Source organism: Phycodurus eques, chromosome 9 (assembly GCF_024500275.1).
Source record: "Phycodurus eques isolate BA_2022a chromosome 9, UOR_Pequ_1.1, whole genome shotgun sequence".
Classification (NCBI taxonomy): Eukaryota; Metazoa; Chordata; class Actinopteri; order Syngnathiformes; family Syngnathidae; genus Phycodurus; species Phycodurus eques.
The window spans coordinates 17,546,286-17,565,201 of record NC_084533.1 but is presented as its reverse complement, the minus strand read 5'-3'; the positions used below and the strand labels follow the sequence as shown (position 1 = coordinate 17,565,201).

The 18,916-nt window shown below is 39.1% G+C and overlaps 1 protein-coding gene across 1 annotated transcript in view; it reads right to left on the bottom strand.

The window, feature by feature from the left end:
• Positions 1-3,058: 3,058 nt before the first annotated feature.
• gria1a (glutamate receptor, ionotropic, AMPA 1a) overlaps positions 3,059-18,916 on the bottom strand; it is an 80,065-nt gene continuing 64,207 nt past the window's right edge. Inside the window, 8 exon segments of the mRNA XM_061685273.1 lie at positions 3,059-5,807; positions 5,809-5,839; positions 5,841-5,893; positions 5,895-6,056; positions 8,452-8,586; positions 14,305-14,419; positions 17,231-17,478; positions 18,604-18,802. Coding sequence (XP_061541257.1) covers positions 5,739-5,807; positions 5,809-5,839; positions 5,841-5,893; positions 5,895-6,056; positions 8,452-8,586; positions 14,305-14,419; positions 17,231-17,478; positions 18,604-18,802 — 1,012 coding nt within the window. The 3' untranslated portion in view covers positions 3,059-5,738.

The window sequence follows — 18,916 nt, the reverse complement described above, 5'->3', positions numbered from 1 at the left end:
AATGTAGTTATTATTCATTCATTCATTCTTCTTCCCTTCCGCTTATCCTCACTAGGGTCGCGGGCGTGCTGGAGCCTATCCCAACTACCTTTGGGCAAAAGGCGGGGAACACCTTGAACTGGTCACCAGCCAATCGCAGGGCACATAAACAAACAACCATTCGCACTCACATTCACAACTATGGGCAATTTAGAATCTTCAATTAACCTACCATGCATGTTTTTGGGATGTGGGAGGAAACCGGAGTACCCGGAGAAAACCCACGCAGGCCCCCGGTCTGCGTGGGTTTCTGAGGACCTCAGTTCTGAGGACCGGTGAACCCCGGTCCTCAGAACTGTGAGGCGGATGTGCTAAACAGTCATCCACCATGCCGGAATGTAATTATTATTTTGTTATTTATTTATTTATCTGAACACAATAATTAATAAAAATATCATTATTATTATTTATATTACAACATTTAATATTAAATATCGAATATAAACTATTTAGTCTAATTTACATTACATTTACAAGTCTATAGTTCCATCTATCCATTTTCAATAGTGCATGTCCTCATTAGGGTTGCGGGTGAGCTGGAGCCTATCCCAGCTGATTTAGGGCGAGAAGTGGGGTACATCTTGGAATGGTCAGTAGTCAATCGCAAGGCATGTATTAATTACATTACCGCCTACGGGCAATTAAGAGTCTGCAGTTAACCTGAGAAGCATGTGATGTGAGTGGAACCAGGAGTACCCACGCAAGCACGGGGGAACATGCAAACTCCACACAGATATGTTCCAATGGAGATTCCATTACTTTAAATTGTAGCTGTGGGGATTTCAACTTGAACAGCTCTCACCTCAGTGAAATGTGAATGCTGTTATCTACTCTTCTGGCCTCTGCCTTTCCCTCAGGCCCCTTAGGGAAACAGCCTGAGGCATAGATGCTGAGAGACATGAGATGTAAGATGCCAATGAATGAGGTGCCACACTTGCAGAATCTTTGGCTTGTGTGTACTAATGTGTTTGTGTGTGTGTGTGTAGGTGTCAGCGTGTACTCATACATATAAACCACCCATCGCCACTCCATACATTTGTGTTGAGGGCACAATTTTTAGAGGTCATAGTTGATCAAACATGAAAAGAAACGAGAGCCTTTGTTCACTCGTGTCTAAAAAAAAGAACAATTAATATTTAGAAATCAATAACTAATTATTATAATGGTTTTGCTTTGCTTTGTAGTGAGTCGTCTTTCTAATATTTGAGTTGTCTTAGTTACATGAGAGTGGCCAAAGACTATGAATAAAATAATAGGCATTTTGCATGTTAACCCAATATACATAATACAATAAAAAATATACGGTATAATGATAAAAGTGGACATGCTGAGTGAAAGGCAACTGAGCTGTGGAATTGGGGTGACTGAATTTACCTGCGACCAGTTCAGGGCATATCGTTCCTCTCTTCCAAAGTCAGTTGGGAGAGGCTCCAGCTCATCCACAACCCTAATTAGGAAAAGTGGTATTCAAAAAGAGATGGATTGATAAAAATATTGCATCCACAAAGTGTTTCCGTGCAACTAAACGGCCCACGATAATCTGCAAAGCAAAAGCCCACCTTGTGTCAATTTAGAGCATTGTTGCTGTCTTGCAACAGCATCCAAACTTGTTTTGGAATTTTCAGGCAGCTCATACTGGTAACATCATAGACTATACAAATACCCATTTGATCACAGCAAGGCACAACCAGTAATTTATTTTATAAGTTAACTTATTTGCAAAGCGCCTTTTAACAATGCCATGCTCACTGCAAATCAATTACCTAAAGCTTAACGCTAATGGTAACATTGTCGACTGGGGGGTGCTATAAAAATACATGACAATGAAAATTGCCCTTGGCAAAAGCACAAGTGCTGCACCAAAAAGGACACTTTTTTTTTGCTAAGGGCAAAAGGGCTTGTGCTTGAGTGCCACTTTAGGTCTTTCTGTGCACGACCCTGCCAGTATACATTTATAAAATTTATTTTTTCCACATCTTCCTCATACCTATGTATTACACGCTCTATCGACTGGATGATTTTTGTTAGACGAAAAATATTACACACTAGAAATTACGTTATGTTTTTCCATTTGTATTGTAAAAGATAAATCACGCATGACATGCAGTTCTGGCGATACAACAAAAATATCAGGCTCTACAGTTTTTCAAACAATTTTCTTTACCTTGATCCAACAAGTTAGGGACTCTTTGAAACTGGCAATCTCGGATAGTCCCATTTACTGTCGTAATTGTTGTAGCAAAAGGAGTATCCACCAGGGGGGAGACGATGAGCAACAGAGTGTATATGCTTGTATCAAATATGATGCATTTGGCATTATTAAATGCATTACATTACATTATATTTTCTAATTTCAGTACATACTTTCAGTACATACGATGTCTCAGCAGGAGCAAAACAAGAGTGGAGAAGAAATATATAAAAACAATAAGTACCACTACCACTCATCATAATATATTCAAATTATACAATAGTAGATTTATGTAAAGGTGCAGTGAAATTAAATGTTGGTTGTACTCTGTCATCTTTATCACTGTGATGGGGACCATTAAATTCATATCTCTTTTTTTCCAGGGCTGCCTTGCCAGTCCAGATTTTTTCCCTACTTTTATGTCAGACAGAATGTCATAGATTATTTTTTGGATCACTGCATCCTTTCTGAGCCAGACACATTATTAGCAAACATCCCATTTGCACAAAGCAGCGAGTGTCATACAGTGTGTGCGAATCACTGAAATAACACAAATGTCCATGAACAAATATATGCAGTTTATTCCTTTATTCTGTTAAAAAAGCACAATGACTTCCTTCCAGGACACTTTGGCTAGAAAAAAAATATTCCCCTCCCCCTCGTCCATTAAACATACTAACCATTGTTTGAGTTTTAGATTTTTAGACACCCCTTCTGTAGTTAAATAGAAAACAAACCAAAAAAAAAAATAAACAACACTTTTTTGTTATTAAACTGTAATTAGATTCTAATAGTAAAATACTGTGAAAAAGGAAAACAACATGGAGATATTCAAATTGTGTTAAATTAGTTGCACTTAAAAATACAGACAGGAAATAATTTTTAAACCTCAACAATAAAATGAAAAATAAAACTGGATTTAAACATTAGTTTCAACACATTTTCCACATCGGCATGTTATTTTTTTTTCTTTCTACACCATTCAAAGTGTAATACACTGGCAACCCAACAGTTCTCTATAATACAAACATTTAGTGTGTTTTTTATTTATATATATTTTTTTCTTATAAATCTGTTATGGCATATAAAACCTCTGAATGTGAAGCCTCCTCTGAAGAGTGCTGTGCTGTGTCCTAATACAACAGCACAGTTTGATGGATGTAAAGTATACACGTAGTTCAGGTACACAGAGGCGCGACTGCAAAACAAACGTTTGAGAGAGGAAATCGCTTTTATGTACAAAATAGGTGCTGATATGTATGATTTTGGTAAACTTTACCTATTATCATGAAAAGGAAGCAATTTAAGATGTTAAGTATTACATTTTGTACCATAGTTTGGAAAGCAGAAAAGGAAGAGCAAAACAATAGAGATCTTGGAAAATGTGACGGTATAAGTCGGCGGTACTGTAAATGATGGGGCAGCAGACATCCGATAATACGTGTAGCCACAACCTTCCAGTCACCTTCAGGTAAAATCACAGCTTTAGGTAGGAATAATTTGCAAGCTACAATGTATTCCAGGGATAGTGGGGTTATAAATAACTGTAACTTCATGTTTTTATGTTCACACCTTTGCTTTCATTGTCTGACATTCCACTGCAGTAACTGTTCAAGTGGAGAGAGGACATGCGATAAGGGGAGCGTAAAATAGTTAAATGTTCATTCTGACCGCCCCCCCCAAAATAAAAAAAATACAGCTTCCGACTGTAATACACTGCATATAGAATGTGTCACCTGCATGGGTAATTTCTACTTCACATGAGCCAAAATGATATAATTTATGTATATTTCTGTTGTTTGGTCCATCCAACCATCCATTCACTGAACCGCTTCATTCTCACTACGGTCGGGGGTGTGCTGGCGCCTATCCTAGCTGAGAGGCGGGGTACACACCGTGAACTGGTCGCCAGCCAATTGCAGGGCACATATAAACAGCCATTCGCATTCAGATTCACACCTATGGACAATATATCGTCTTCAGTTAACTGTTGATTTGTCTCCATTTAACCTATTGCTATCTATCAATGTGTATAATGTCAATAGAGCTAATGACAAATATTTTAAGGATGTTAAAATCACTATTTTGTGGAAAAATCCTATGATATGATTAATACCTAATCACATTGGATAAACCTGAAGAGCACTGAAAAACGGAGGAGCATTTTATGTTCATTTAATTAGCTTGAACCGTACTTAAACATTATATTTCGCCTGTTATTTTGTTTTCAAACTGTACTAAAACAATAAACGTTCACAGGATTGAAATATTTACCCCCCAAAAAATTATGCAAGTACTTCACCTTTACTGTACTTTTCATTAAATTCTTTTAAAGGGTGTTATTGGCTAATGAGTCACTCTCAGGAAATTGTGTGTGAATAGCATCACTGCCCATCCATCCATCCATTTTCTGGACCGCTTTTCCTCACCAGGGTCGCGGGCTGCTGGAGCCTATTCCAGCTATCTTCGGGCCATCCGTCCATCCATCCATCCATCCATCCATCCATTTTCTTTACCGCTTATCCTCACTAGAGTCGAGGGCTGCTGGAGCCTATCCCAGCTATCTTCGGGCCAATTCATTAAAACTGAATACATTGAAAATCAAAGCACATATGAGTCGCAGAAATGAAGAAGAGCGAGGACTCCACCTCTAATTTCAGGAACCCTTTGCCAGTAGATTTCTTGCTCTTTAAAATGTGATTGAAATACATTTCAGAATATAGCAGCGGCACACACTGGAAGTCTCACAGCAGCAGAATGGAAGGTCACACATAGTCACTATATTGCGTCAGTGTGCCTTTTCGATCTCAAGAGGTCAGTTTCTGAATAACGCAGAACAACTTTGTGCAGACAAATCATGGTGCTATGGCACAAAAACAAGGCATGATGTGTTATATGAGGTGTAGCAGTAATGCATGTTTTTTGTAGCCTTGACAAGCACTGTGTCAAACAGCATCAGCCTTTAATCGTGAGTGAATCAACTCAGCCACACTCTTTAAATTACATCAGTGCAAATCATATACTTAAAACTGCCTATGCTACACAGAGCACTTCGTCCTCTCAACATATAAGCAGAAGCGTGAAAGCGTGCAGGCATGTTCCCAAAACACAAAAGGAAATATTTGTAGCAGTCACAAGTGTTTGTCCTCATCACCACATCAGTGCAAAGACACCCGCAGCCACCACAAAGCATCTAGGAAGTATAGGGTAAGCAGTAGAGATGAAAGTATTGCACACGCAGACTAACGTCAACAACTCCATTGCAATGGCACAACGCAGGTGGCACGCTTAAGAATAAAGTTCTTATTTTTTTTGCCTAACAGAAAATAACAAGGTAAAAAAAAAGTTGCAAAATCAAATCCGGATTCTTTATTGCAGCACACTTCCTGTGTTCTTTTTCTCTCACTGTTTTTCTTTTTTTTTTTTTTTTCAAATATCCACATATTAAAAATGTCATGAGTCTCTGTAGCTTGTAAGAAGCATTTGAAGAGTGCATTTTGGCAGTAAGTTAAGTCTTGTTCCAGTTGGGCACAGCCAGAAGAATTGATGGGTCAAACCACACAGCCACAATTTTTTGGGGAGGTCACCAGAGTCTTGTGCTCCTCCTGTTCCACCCTGCCTTGTTCCTGCCCCCACTCCCTCTCCCAAAGTCATGTGATCACATTCCTGAGGCACCCAGTCCCATGCTAGCAGTGTGGCTCATGCATGGGAGTGTTTGAATGGTCTTGGGGAAGTCATGGGTGAGGAGTCGTCCATTCTCTCCTCCGCTCCCGTTACCGCTCATCCTGGTCAGGGTGGAGCAGCGCATGGCGTCGTTAATGGATTGCTGTTGGACAATAACACATTACAATCAGACTGCAAATTAAAATTATTTCACATGCTTGGACTATTAGATAAGAGAACATATACAATAGCTAACGCAACCATGAGAATGTCTGTGTGTAGGTGGATTTCTGACTCTCTGAACGTGGTGCTGGCAGATGGCAAAGCAACAGTATATTATACATATTTGTATTTTTAAAGTAGCATAGTAGTCTCTTAAATGTCAAAGATTTCAGACCAAGGAGACCAAGGATCTGATGGTCCAGAAGGACAACCATTACGTAGTATAGGGCAGGTGATGACCAATGCCTTGTTTCATACACATATACCAATTAGAATACAGGTATTATATCGTACTTTCAAGAAGTATCCGAGTTCAATTTCAAGTGTCACAACACTTGTCCATGTGTATTGATGTCAATCTGATTTGTTTATTGAGAATTGGGGAGTTAAACCATTGATGCTGGCTGGGAATCAAAGTTTAGTTGAAACAGGGCAGAACCAAGTGTGGTATGCATAAAGTAAGCTAAGGCTTCATTCATTTGTGTATTTCCTCTATTAGGCAGAAGCAGTAAAACAGAAATCTGTGGCTGCTGCTGACAATTCAAAAGCGGATTAATTTTAGACAAACACACGTGATCTGGAGTAACCTCTGAGTGGTGCGCTGCAATTTGAGAATCAAGATAATTGGAACAGCATTGTTGTCTTTCAAGTCAAACAGCATAAAGGCACCGCAACTCCTCGCTAGTTTCATCAGCATACTGATTGTGTGTTTGTACGCTGATTAAAAATAGATAAATTAGAAAAGACACCCATGAATAAGACCCCTCCTCATGTTGGCTCTGTTGTGCCTTCTCTTGTTTAAAAGAGGAAGAGCATCAGTGAGCCCAGAGAAGTGATTGATGTCGAAAGACGAATCAGGTTGTTGATTGATTCCTGAATTAAATGACTAATATTTTAAACTGCACAAAGGGAAACTTTTTAAAACAAATCCATACTTTGAGACTTCTGAAATGCAAGATTTGGAATTAGAAAGTTCTACGTTAGAGCAGTCATGGAACACAGGCCTGCCTTATGGTATACATATAAAAGATGTTCACCACAATGGGCGCTGCTTTGCAAGACAGTCAGTAAAAGAGCAGAAGGAGCAGGCGACGACAGGTTCAGAGTGACAGAGGTAGATAGATGCATCACTGTAATTCCAATTGCCTTTATACTTGTACTCCAACATGAGCGTCTGTCTATGGGGCCTATTTTCGCAAATCTCACGCGGCGGGTGGCGCAACTGTGCGCCGGGGGTTGGTCAGACCTGTGTTGGTGATTTCGTAGAGCAGACTGGGTGGGCTGCGCCACTGTGGGTGTGTTTACAGCCAACTTTATTTGCCGGCAATCAAAGCAGCTCCTCTCATTCCCTTTAAATGTGGCACAATGAGTCTCTGTACGGCTGTGGACGATGCGTAATCGCAGCGTTCTTTGCGTGAGTGGAGTATTGTCAAGGTAATCTTGCCAGACGTGTGCATTTCTGAGTAATAATTTCCCTGAATTTCACTTAATGATGCATAGTATATATCTTAAAATCAAAATTTATTCATACACACAGACAGTATGTATCTAATTTTAATTTTGGTGCTAATCAAAATCTGTATTGTTCTGCCTTGGTGGAGGTCAGCACTCTGATTGCCAGTCGATCTATCTCTAAGATAACAATATTGGATACAGCTCATGAAGTGTATTTCATTAGATTGTGCAAGTATAACTAGTGTACTATCCATGTGTTTATCCCAATGGATGATGCGATTGGAATCAAATTTTAGACTTTCCTACAGGGCTTTTGGATTCTGACAATGTGGGTTGATTAAGAAATGAATGCCTTCATAATGACCTTTAAGTGAGCCCGGTTCAGGTTTTGATTTGGCCTAGTTGATGGAAAACTGGAAGTTTAGTTAGGATATAAATCATGTTGTATTTGGAAATACTTTGTTTGGTGCTGAAAGTTAAACAGGTATGAGGGCAATTTAGAATTAAGTGATCGAGAACATCTGCAGGCCATCAGTAACACGAAAACTTAGCGAGGGAGTGAGAGAAGGAGAGAGAGGTACAGGAGAGCATTTGCACTGTGGTGGAAGCCGTGAAAAGCCCTGCTGTGGCCACGGTTAGATGGGCGGGGGATGAGGAGGCGGATGGCATCATCATCATCATCATCATCATCATCATCATCATCATCATGGCTTGATTACAGCGTTTCCTACCCCGTGGCTGTGCTCTTATATCTTAACAGTGTTGTTGGCGTACAGGCCGTAGCTCTGCAGCTCTGTGTAGGGGGCGCTAGCACCACTGTCTAAGGCTGAGCAGTGAAAGGCCTGAGCAGCTGAGGCAGCAGCGGCTCGTGCAGTTGACACCTTCATTCGGCGTGACTCGGTCCTGGATTTGTAGCAGAACTCCACCAGCGCCACAAGCATGGCCAGGCCCAGGCCACCGATCAGGATGTAGAAGACTCCGGCCACGTTGCTGAGGCTCAGAGCGCTTGTCTTGTCCTGGAGGGAGTGACAGGAGTGGGGAGCCAATCGGTGAGCAGAGATTTTGGAGCATAGTAACAGACAACATTTACATTTACACACTCATGATTGACTGAGGATTTTCCCATTCACACATACACTATATTGCAAAAAGTATTCGCTCACTTGCCTTGACTCAGATATAAATTTAAGTGACATCCCATTCTTAATCCGTAGGGTTTAATATGCCACCGGTCCACCCTCTGCAATTATAAGATTTTAATTTCTAATGGAAAGTCTTTCCACAAGGTTTAGGAGTGTGTTTATGGGCATTTATGACAATTTTTCCAGAAGCACATTTGTGAGGTTACACACTGATGTTGGACGAAAAGGCATGGCTCTCAGTTTCCACTCTAATTCATCCAAAAGTGTTCTATAGGTTTGAGATCAGGATTGTGCAGGCCATTCAAGTTCATCCACATCAAATTCTCTCATCCATGTCTTTGTGAACCTTGATTTGCGCACTGATGCACAATAATGTTGTAACAGGAAGAGCCCATCTCTAAACTGTTCCCACAAAGTAGGAAATGTCCAAAATATTAGCCCCTGAGCTCCAGTGAAAGGAACTCTGAATGATTTATCATTCTAAGAGCTTTTGGAGAGTCAAACAGTTTGGGGATTACCCCTTCCTGTTCCAACATGTCTGTGCACCAGTGCACCAAGCAAGGTCCATAAAGACATGGATCAGAAAATTTGTTATGGATGAACCTGAATGGCCTGCATAGAGTCCTCATAGAACCTGATAGACCACACTGATAGAACACACTTGGGTTGATTTCGAGTGGACAGTGAGCCAGGCCTTCTCGTTCAACATAGTGTGTGACTTCACAAATATGCTCCTGGAGGTGTGGAGTATTAGTATTGTAAGTAATTAATATTATGATTTGTTCTTTAGTGGTGTTCTAGTAAGCTGAATTATGAAATATGCTGGCCTCTCGCAGGCTACTTTTGGGAAGCCGGAAATATGTGTTTGGGGGACTTTACTCCGATAACAGAGGGTGACACATGATGAATGTCAGCGGACAACTGTGTAGCTGAAAGAAGCCGGAAAGTAGCCAACAAGTCAATTGCATAGGTTTTAATTTGGGAAGACCTGTCAAACCTTAGGCGGCACGGTGGCCGACTGCTTAGAGCGTCAGCCTCACAGTTCTGAGGACCCGGGTTCACTCCCCGGCCCCGCCTGTGTGGAGTTTGCATGTTCTCCCCGTGCCTGCGTGGGTTTTCTCCGGGCACTCCGGTTTCCTCCCACATCCTAAAAAACATGCATTAATTGAAGACTCTAAATTGCCCGTAGGTGTGACTGTACGTGCGAATGGTTGTTTGTTTGTATGTGCCCGGCGATTGGCTGGCAACTAGTTCAGGATGTACCCCGCCTCCTGCCCGATGATAGCTGGGATAGGCTCCAGCACGCCCGCGACCCTAGTGAGGAGAAGCGGCTCAGAAAATTGATGGATGGATGGATGTCAAACCTTAATGGTTTACGATTGCCAGCTGGATCACCCAAAGACGCTTGGCATTACTAAACACTCGCCGGCCTAGCACGATGAACTAAGGGTGCCTCCAAGAGGGAGATAAATGCCATAACTACCTTATAGCTGCAGACACCATTAGGAAGCAAGAAACATTTAATAACTAGTTGTATCTTACATTAAAATAACACCAGATACCATTAAAAAACTAACAATACATATGGTTATATTGCATGACGTGATTATATTAAAAAAATATCAATAAGGATGCTGAGACACGATTATAAACCAACAACTTGGGGTAACGGGATATTGGATCTGCTGTGACACGATTAGAAACTCTGCCATTTTAGGGAAAACTTGGTTTGAGCCAATCAATACCAGGAGGTGGGTTTTAGAATAAGGTGGGCAAGTCCCGGATGGAGTGTATTTAAACGCATGTTTCATTGTGATTGTTCAGTATTTTCATCATCCTGGCGACTTGTTGTGTTTGTTTGAGGCCTCGAATAAACATTCAGTGATTAGCTCCAGCTTTTGTCTTTTTCTTTTTCTAAGTCTTAGTCTAAGTTTACTTCTTAAAACTTTGAGAGCTAAATTCAAATTCACGTCCATCATTTGACCACCATCTTCTGAGGAGAAGCAGCCCGGGGTGCAGAAGGAGGCCGGGGACAACGACTCACCAGAAGGGTGACACCCGACAAAGAAAGCGACAATTCGAGACACAACAGAGGAATGGTCTAGAATTCCCATAAACTCACTCTTAAACCTTGTTGAAAGCCTTCCCACAAGAGTTGCAGCTGTTACAGCTGCAAAGGGTAGATCAACATCATATTAAACCATATTGGATTTAGAATGGAATATCACTTAAAATCATATGTGAGTCAAGGCAGGTGAGCAAATACTTTTGGAAATATAGTGTAGATCCATATACAGTGAAGTGCAAAAATACCTCTACAACATAACACACATCCCTATACATAATCACATTATCATGGACTATATTAAATGGCCACAACATTTGGGACACTTCATTAAGAACACTTTATCAGGGACACATTACAGAGCCAATGCAAAGCTGTAGGCCTACAAAGATTTTGTTCTTACAATGCTTGTTCACCACTGCATGATTCAACTCTAAACACAATGAATAACTACTAACCATCTTTTAAAAGTTACCTTTATATTACAGCGTTTGCATTTAATGGCCACGTGCACCTAATGTTGTGACCAGTGAAAATGTACATTTATTCATTCATACAGACTAGAGATACACAAATAATGTAGATGAGCTTGACAAATCAAGAGTAAATGGAATTCACACAAGCACGCACACACAAACAAACACACATCTATTACAATAAAAACATGTTCAAGGCCTGTCTCACGAAGCACAGTCACACAAATTAACTGGATAACTTTAATAATTTATCACACAAAGATAAGGTAGCTTCAGTTCTATTGTTTTGAGTATGAAAAACACAGACCCAATCAAGGAAAAATAACTGCAATTAGAACCACAGGGGGGTCATCTGTACAAGATCCATGTAATAGTTCAACTTGTTGTAATCATACTAGTGTTAACAAAAGCCAAGATATTGACCGCATAGTTGGACTTCATAAACACATATCAGATCCACATGTGCCACAACCACCATGCTGTGCAACATCACACAAAATCACATATAGCCATATTGGTGAAATACAAATTATAAGTTTTGTGAGATCAGTTATCCAGAGATACTGAAGTAAATTAAGTAATTATGTTGAACTGGTTTCATGACACAGGCCACACATATTTAAGTAATGTACATATCTTGTATTTTCTAAAATACTCATTACTAATATCTCTGAATTGCCTAAGTATTTATATTGACATTAAAGGCATCTCATATTCTACAGTGAATCCCCCAAGATGCATACAGTAAAAAGAAAAAAGCTTATTAAATGCTTATTAAATCTATGATTTAATAAGCAATTCCCACAACAGCAAAATAAAGATTTGGTATTATATGTATATATGTATATTGATAGTCTGTACTTCTAGTGACAGTTTTGATGTCTATTCATAGTATGTTTATATAATATAAATTAATATATTAATTTTACAAATTGCTGGGAATTGCTTATTAAATCATAGACATTTAGTTTTAACCACCCCATACACATTTGCGTTTACACTATAATTGTTCTATTTTATGGCTGAGCAGTATTGTAATGTATATGGAGGCACTATATAATGTAGCTAAGATTTGTATCTCAAGGTGGGTGTTAAATGTGTTCTGAAGGCATGACAGGCTGCAGGTTATCAGTCTGAATTGTAGCAACGTGATGATTTCAGAGACTAATTCCTCTTGTCCGGCAAAATCTATGCTCACCAAATCATCATGGGCATTTAAAAACCTCTAAAGGTTTGTCCCTGTGGCCAAATCCTCAGAAAAATCTTAAAAATAAATGTTCTGTCTAACTTTGTTTCGAATAATGGTGTTTATTTCTCAACATTATGCTGATTGCCAGGTTGTTTGCCAACAACAAGACAAACTGCTTTTAAAGAAGTACTATACTGAAATGCAAGCTAGAAAACAAATAATCTCTGAGGCATTTTCATGAAATACTACCAAATTCTTCTGAAAACAGACCTCTTGCTAAGACAGAAAGCAAACCGCAAATGTGGCTGACTTGATGTGACTCAGGTTTGAGTTTACAGATTATGCACAATTTTGTTCGGTGGTCCAGAAGGTTAATCATCTGGTCTTTTGGCACTTTGAGCTATTCTTCAAACTCACGATCATCTATTTATTTTTATAGAATTGGAAGATAGTAATCTTGATGCAAACCTAACTACCTTTTTAAAATAATCAAAATAAATTAAAATAATAAAGGAAATCATGTTTATTTGTATTGTGCAAGTATAACAAATTGCCATATGATTTAGCATGGCTGAAAAGAATTTAGGGATGTTCCCACTCTCTGGACAAACAAAAACTAACAAATAAATAGATTAATTTGACTTTTTTTTTTTTTTTAATTATATACAGCTTTAACCAGATAATTTCCCCAAAATGAGCTTCACGGCATTACAATATGAATTTGCTTCAAACCACACATTTGGCTCGAATTGTATTTAGGATAAAAAATAAATAAATATATACTATTCTACCCCTTTTAACCCTGAACGGGATAAGCGGTATAAAAATGGACAGATGGATGTATGTATACCCCCCATTTATTTATTTATTTATTTATGTATTTATCTATATTGATAAATTTCACTTAAAATATTGTCATAGAGAAATCTGAAAGTTTAGTTACTTTAGGATAAATAAACAAATGATGAACTTTTAATAAATACTATAGTTAAGCTACTGTATCTTTTTTATATGACTATAGTCTTATATTCGGGCTAATATATAGTAGTAGCTATGCTAGAGTCACATTGGGCTGATGCTCAATATACAGTATGAGAGGCCTCTAGGCCTGGACTTTGGGTTGGTCTAGGATCAGTTCAGGTTTGTAGGTGCTGTGAGGAGACAGAATCATAATGGAGACTAACCTTTCTTCCGGAGTCCTTGTTGCCACATTCCCCTTTATCGTACCACCATTTGTTTTTCAGTTTGTCTAAGACGGCTTGCTCATTGAGTTTCAACACCGCTAGGTTTACTGGGATTCTTCCAACCACAAAGAAATAACATAAATAACATATTATACCATGTTATTTTATGTTATTGATTCAGAAACATAGCAAAAAACATTCACACATTAATACTTGAGCTGGGCTATGGTTAAAGAAAGGAGAAAGTATCACATCACACACATGCACACTAACACCCACACACCCACACATAAATACAGATGGCATAAACATCATTAGGAACTTTAGAATCAAAGTGATATGCATTAATACTCCATCTAGCTTGTTGTGCTTGCTCCCTAAGGCAGTAGATGTGTATTACTATATCACTTTGGGTAACCGGCACACTGCACACCCTCCCTTGTGCATCACTATTGTTGTAGTTGCACTTTAATCAAATAGTTTTTGAACAGGAAATAAATACATACAAAAGTTGCACTAAACTCGAAGATAGAGCACATTGTCATTTCCTTTTTTTTTTTTATGCTGGACTGGTGTCACAGTGTGGGTCTGCCGATTACCCCCCTGCCCACACACCCACCACACACCCAGTGGTGGTGGTGGTGGGTTACCCGCAGGGTTTATCAAACTGGCTCTGACCTTGGAGTCCCCGCCCCCGCTGCCGCACTCTCCCTTGTCGTACCACCACTTGTTTTTCAATTTGTCCAAGAGGCCCTGCTCGTTCAGTTTTAACACTGCCAGGTTTACAGGGTTTCTTGAAAATAATATAAAACGATAGCCATTAGGAGACACTCTGTGTGACAGATATAACGAGGTAAATATCACGGTGGTGGTGATTATGACAACACTGACTTATTAATTGAAACTCCTGCATAGAGCTACTGATATGAAGCAGGAGCCGTGGCTTTAAGATGCACGTGTTTGACATATGTTAGTTGTACATCTGCAATGGGCTGAAATGCTGGATGCCCATAAAACAATCGAGTCAGGTTTTACCAAGGAGCGACCTCAGAGGGAGACACAGCAGACACTATAAATGGAGATGCCTTGGATGCGGAAGTCTGTCTACAGATGGCAATTTCCTTTCAGCGACGACAGCATAGAGATCGCTATGGTAACTGACATATCAATATTAGACCCAAAACAGCCTCTTGGTGAATTGAAACTCATACTGATTCATTTGTCAGCAAAGTCAAATGTAGTTGCAGTCCTGAGAAAGATGTTTATACCGTTTGTTTTTTACTTCTACAAATGCTGCAAGAAAATTATGTAACCACATATAGGTTATGTTTTCAACATCGAACGTCATCCCCATCCAAATCATCTCCGACGTGGCTACACCCTCCCTCTGGTGAGTGAGCGTGTATTTCCTAAAGCTGACGACTGCGTACAAAGGACACTCCCCATTCACAAATCATAGCAAAAACAAGAATCTGCAAACAGAATTTGAATGTGACATGAACCTTTGCCAGATTTTCCATAAAATTATTATTGAATCAGCTCTCAATGCAGTGAGATTTTTTTTATTTTGTTTTTTCCCCAATAGAATTCTTCCTCTAACTGAATGCAGGAAAGTCTTTATTCCCAACCGTAAGTATATAAAACAGCTGTAGGGAACACAGGTACAGTATCCTCTGAGCTGGTAAAACCTTTGAATTCTTTCTCAGCCTAGCTCTCAGACAGAAAGAAAGAAGTCGAAGTGCATGCACATGGATGGTCAGGAAGTTAGTTTTGGTCACTTGGTTCAAGACCAGCTGATGTTGATACAGGCAGGTGGGATGGCATGGTGCTGGCACAAGAACGTACAGTACATGCTAAAAATGAATAAGGGGACGTTAAAAAACAAATACAACATATACTGCATCTTTAGAAGAAAAGCAGTCAGCACCTTCTGTAAAAACAAGAGATGTCATCTGGGCAACGATTTGTGCTTTTTACATACTGTATCTTTCTAACAGAGATGGGCATTTGAATTTTCCTGCAATCAATTAATAATAATTTTATTATCATATTATTTTAATGAGATGGAGATTGTCTCGCTGAATTTTTGGAGCTCCTTTTTGTGTATTATGTATTCAACGGAATAATGCTGCCGCAAGGAGTTGCATAGCAGAAGTCCGCTTGTATGTTGGTAAACATTCTATAGGTTACTAGTTGGGAATAAATTATAAGCGTTTCTGCTGGCTGGAGCGAAGTAGCACAATTCTGACAACAATCAAAATTATTTAATTTGATTATGCCCATCAATAGATTCCAAAGAAAACCATGGATCTGAATGCTTCTGTTTGATCTGAAAAACAGTTATTTGTGTTGTTGTTTTTCAGATAAATAGAAAATAATACATGCATTTCAAATCACAGTGATGTTTCAACAAAGTCTAAGTGTGCACCGCAAAACTTTTCATAAAACATTTGTTGTCCATCATCCAGAAAACAGCAACTAAAAAAACACAAATTCAAATAATGTATATTGGTCATGTGTTGTTAAAGCAAGGTATCAAAAATCTGTTAGTGTCACCTTAAAATCAAAACGATTAAATACCACATAGAAAGAGAGCTTCTCGAGGTCCTCAGCAGTTTTTGTTTTTTCAATGCACTTCTAGATCTAAATGACTTTATGACTTTGAAGAAGATTTCAACACTTGACTGCACTACTGAATCTCATTTTAGTCTAATTTAAAGACGCCGTGATTGAACCACTGGAAGCATTTCGAGTCAGTGTTATCTGACCTTTGGCTGTAAATCAAGGTGGAAGCCCAAATGAATCCTCTGCAATTTTGAATGAAATCTCACCATATGGCTCCTTTCATTAAAATGAATGAGCCTTATTAGTTATGGATTAAAGGCTTCAGATACCACCGTCTTCAGCTCTCCCCCTCTGTAGCAGCAGAAGCATGAATGGTTGTTGATGTAATTCAAAATGGCAGCTGCTGCACTTGGACTGTCGATGGCAGAAGAGCATTCAGTATACATTATCATTAGTTACATCAATGATCACACTTAATAATGCACATATTCAATTTGGTTGCCTCCGCACTCATAATTGTGAGCCCTGATTTAAGTGGGTAGGTGGCCGTGTCGGATGTGCCCCGCTACACTGGCCTCCTGCTTTAGGGCCTAGTCGACATGTTTGCATGTGTTTTCCTGTGCATTGAGTATGGTTGCATTATTTGACATGTGATATATGTGAAAGTGGTTGCATTGAGAGGATGATTCATTCTCAAAGCCACCAGATTCTATCACTGCTCATCAAGAAAAGTTACATCATGTGATGAATCATAGGATTGCTCAACGACACCTAAGCAGGTGCTCACAAGTTTGAGTGTATTATTTCATAAAGACACAACAAACTGTTTAAAGAAGTGACAGACCGAAACATAATTAACGCTATGTTTCACGTGAGCTAACTTAAAACGTGCATAAAGATGTTATAATAATGCAAATTAAAAAAAGAATAAAGCAAAACAAAAAGAATTATGGAAAAATAAAAGAAGACATGATTCCGCTCATGCACATTGTGTCATAAAAGCAAGTTTTAATCCATCTTTACAATGTCTGGGTTTTACCTGAGTGGGGATCCCTTTGGAGTGGCAATGCCATAACCTTTAGAGTCCAGATTCCCTCCTACTTTCATAGTGTCACAGGGTTTCCTCTGTTCTATGTACTCATTCATGGTGGATTCCAGCAGGTAGGCATACTTTCCCTTGGATTTACGAACTCTTATGACGCCCTCATCAGTGGTCTTGACAAACACGGACGGGTCAGCTGCCTTCATGTAGGACCACATCTTCTCAAACACAGCGATTTTAGATCGCTGATGGAAATGATGAAATGAGTGTTAATTAGGGGAAGCATACAAAGTCAGAGAAGATTTTCCAGACTTGACATATGGCATTCATCAATGGGTCTTTTCTAACGCGAACACAATGTTGCTCTTAAAATCCTCTTCAGCACATTTGCATGCAACATGCTTATGGAAATTACTGTCTTGTGCGTTGTTGTTAAAAATATTAGTTAATTAAAATTTCCTACCTTTGCCAATTTGGGGTGAATATACTGTACAAATATAACAAAGTCCCCACCTATTCATCAAGTTTCTATTCTACTTTATCCTCATTAGGGTCATGGGTGAGCTGGAGCCTATCCCAGCTGATTTTGGGCAAGAGGCGTGGTAGACTGGTCGCCAGCAATACTTTATAGAACAACAACTATTCACATTCACAGTCACACATATGGATGATTTAGAGTCTTCAATTAACCTAACTTGCATGTTTTTTGGAATGTGAAAGGAAGTTGTGGTAACCAGAGAAGAGCGCAGAGTCACCTATTCGCTCATTAATTTTTTTTCTTTTTTCTTTTTGTTTTTTCCTTTTTGGGGAGAACTGTTTCTACAAATGCTTATTCAAGAATTTTTGAGGTTTAAAAAAAATGCAATTAAACTGGATGTTGATTATCCATGGATTGTTGCTGTTTGCAGTCCAGCACTGTCCCTCTCACCTGCCAATAGCAGGGTTTCACTGTATCTTATTTTTTCAGACATTAAGGGAGAGTTATTCTAAGTCTGATTCACTTTTTATATTGTTTTTACAAATCAAGACCTTAATTCCCTAGCACAGTGTGAACATGTAGTGAATTGACGATCGACCCATTTCACGTCGTGCAATGTGGCTTAAAAGATCATGTAGCGCAGGCTTTTAGGATAAGAACAAATCCAAGGTAAGAAAACCACTGAATGTCACCAGGGGTCATTAACAATGCAAATTAGGGTCAACTGACTTGTGTTAATGAATATTAGCTTTATAATGATTTAAAAAAAAAGTTAGAGAAAGAAGAAATAAAGTTATTCTCACTAAATAACACAAAAAAAAACACGAAAAACAGTACCCTGTGGAAACAGAAGACATGAAAATGTGTGTTCGTTCTTTTTGAAAGTTCTCACCCGAAAAAACTCTTTTGTTGAGCCAGCATCGAGCGTTCCATAAGCAATCTCTGTCTGCTTGGCCAAATCTTCAGCACTCTCAATAGGAGACACCATCCTTTCCACTGTCAGGAATGCAGCCAAGTTGGCAGTATAGGATGAGATAATGATGAGGGTGAAGAACCACCAGACACCCCCAACAATGCGGCCAGACAAAGAGCTAAAACGAGAGGGATGACATCACCGTGTGGTCAAAAGTCTTCATTAAATGACATAGAAGGTTTCAATATGCAACATTTGAATTTTCGTCATGAAAACTTAGAAAATACTTCAA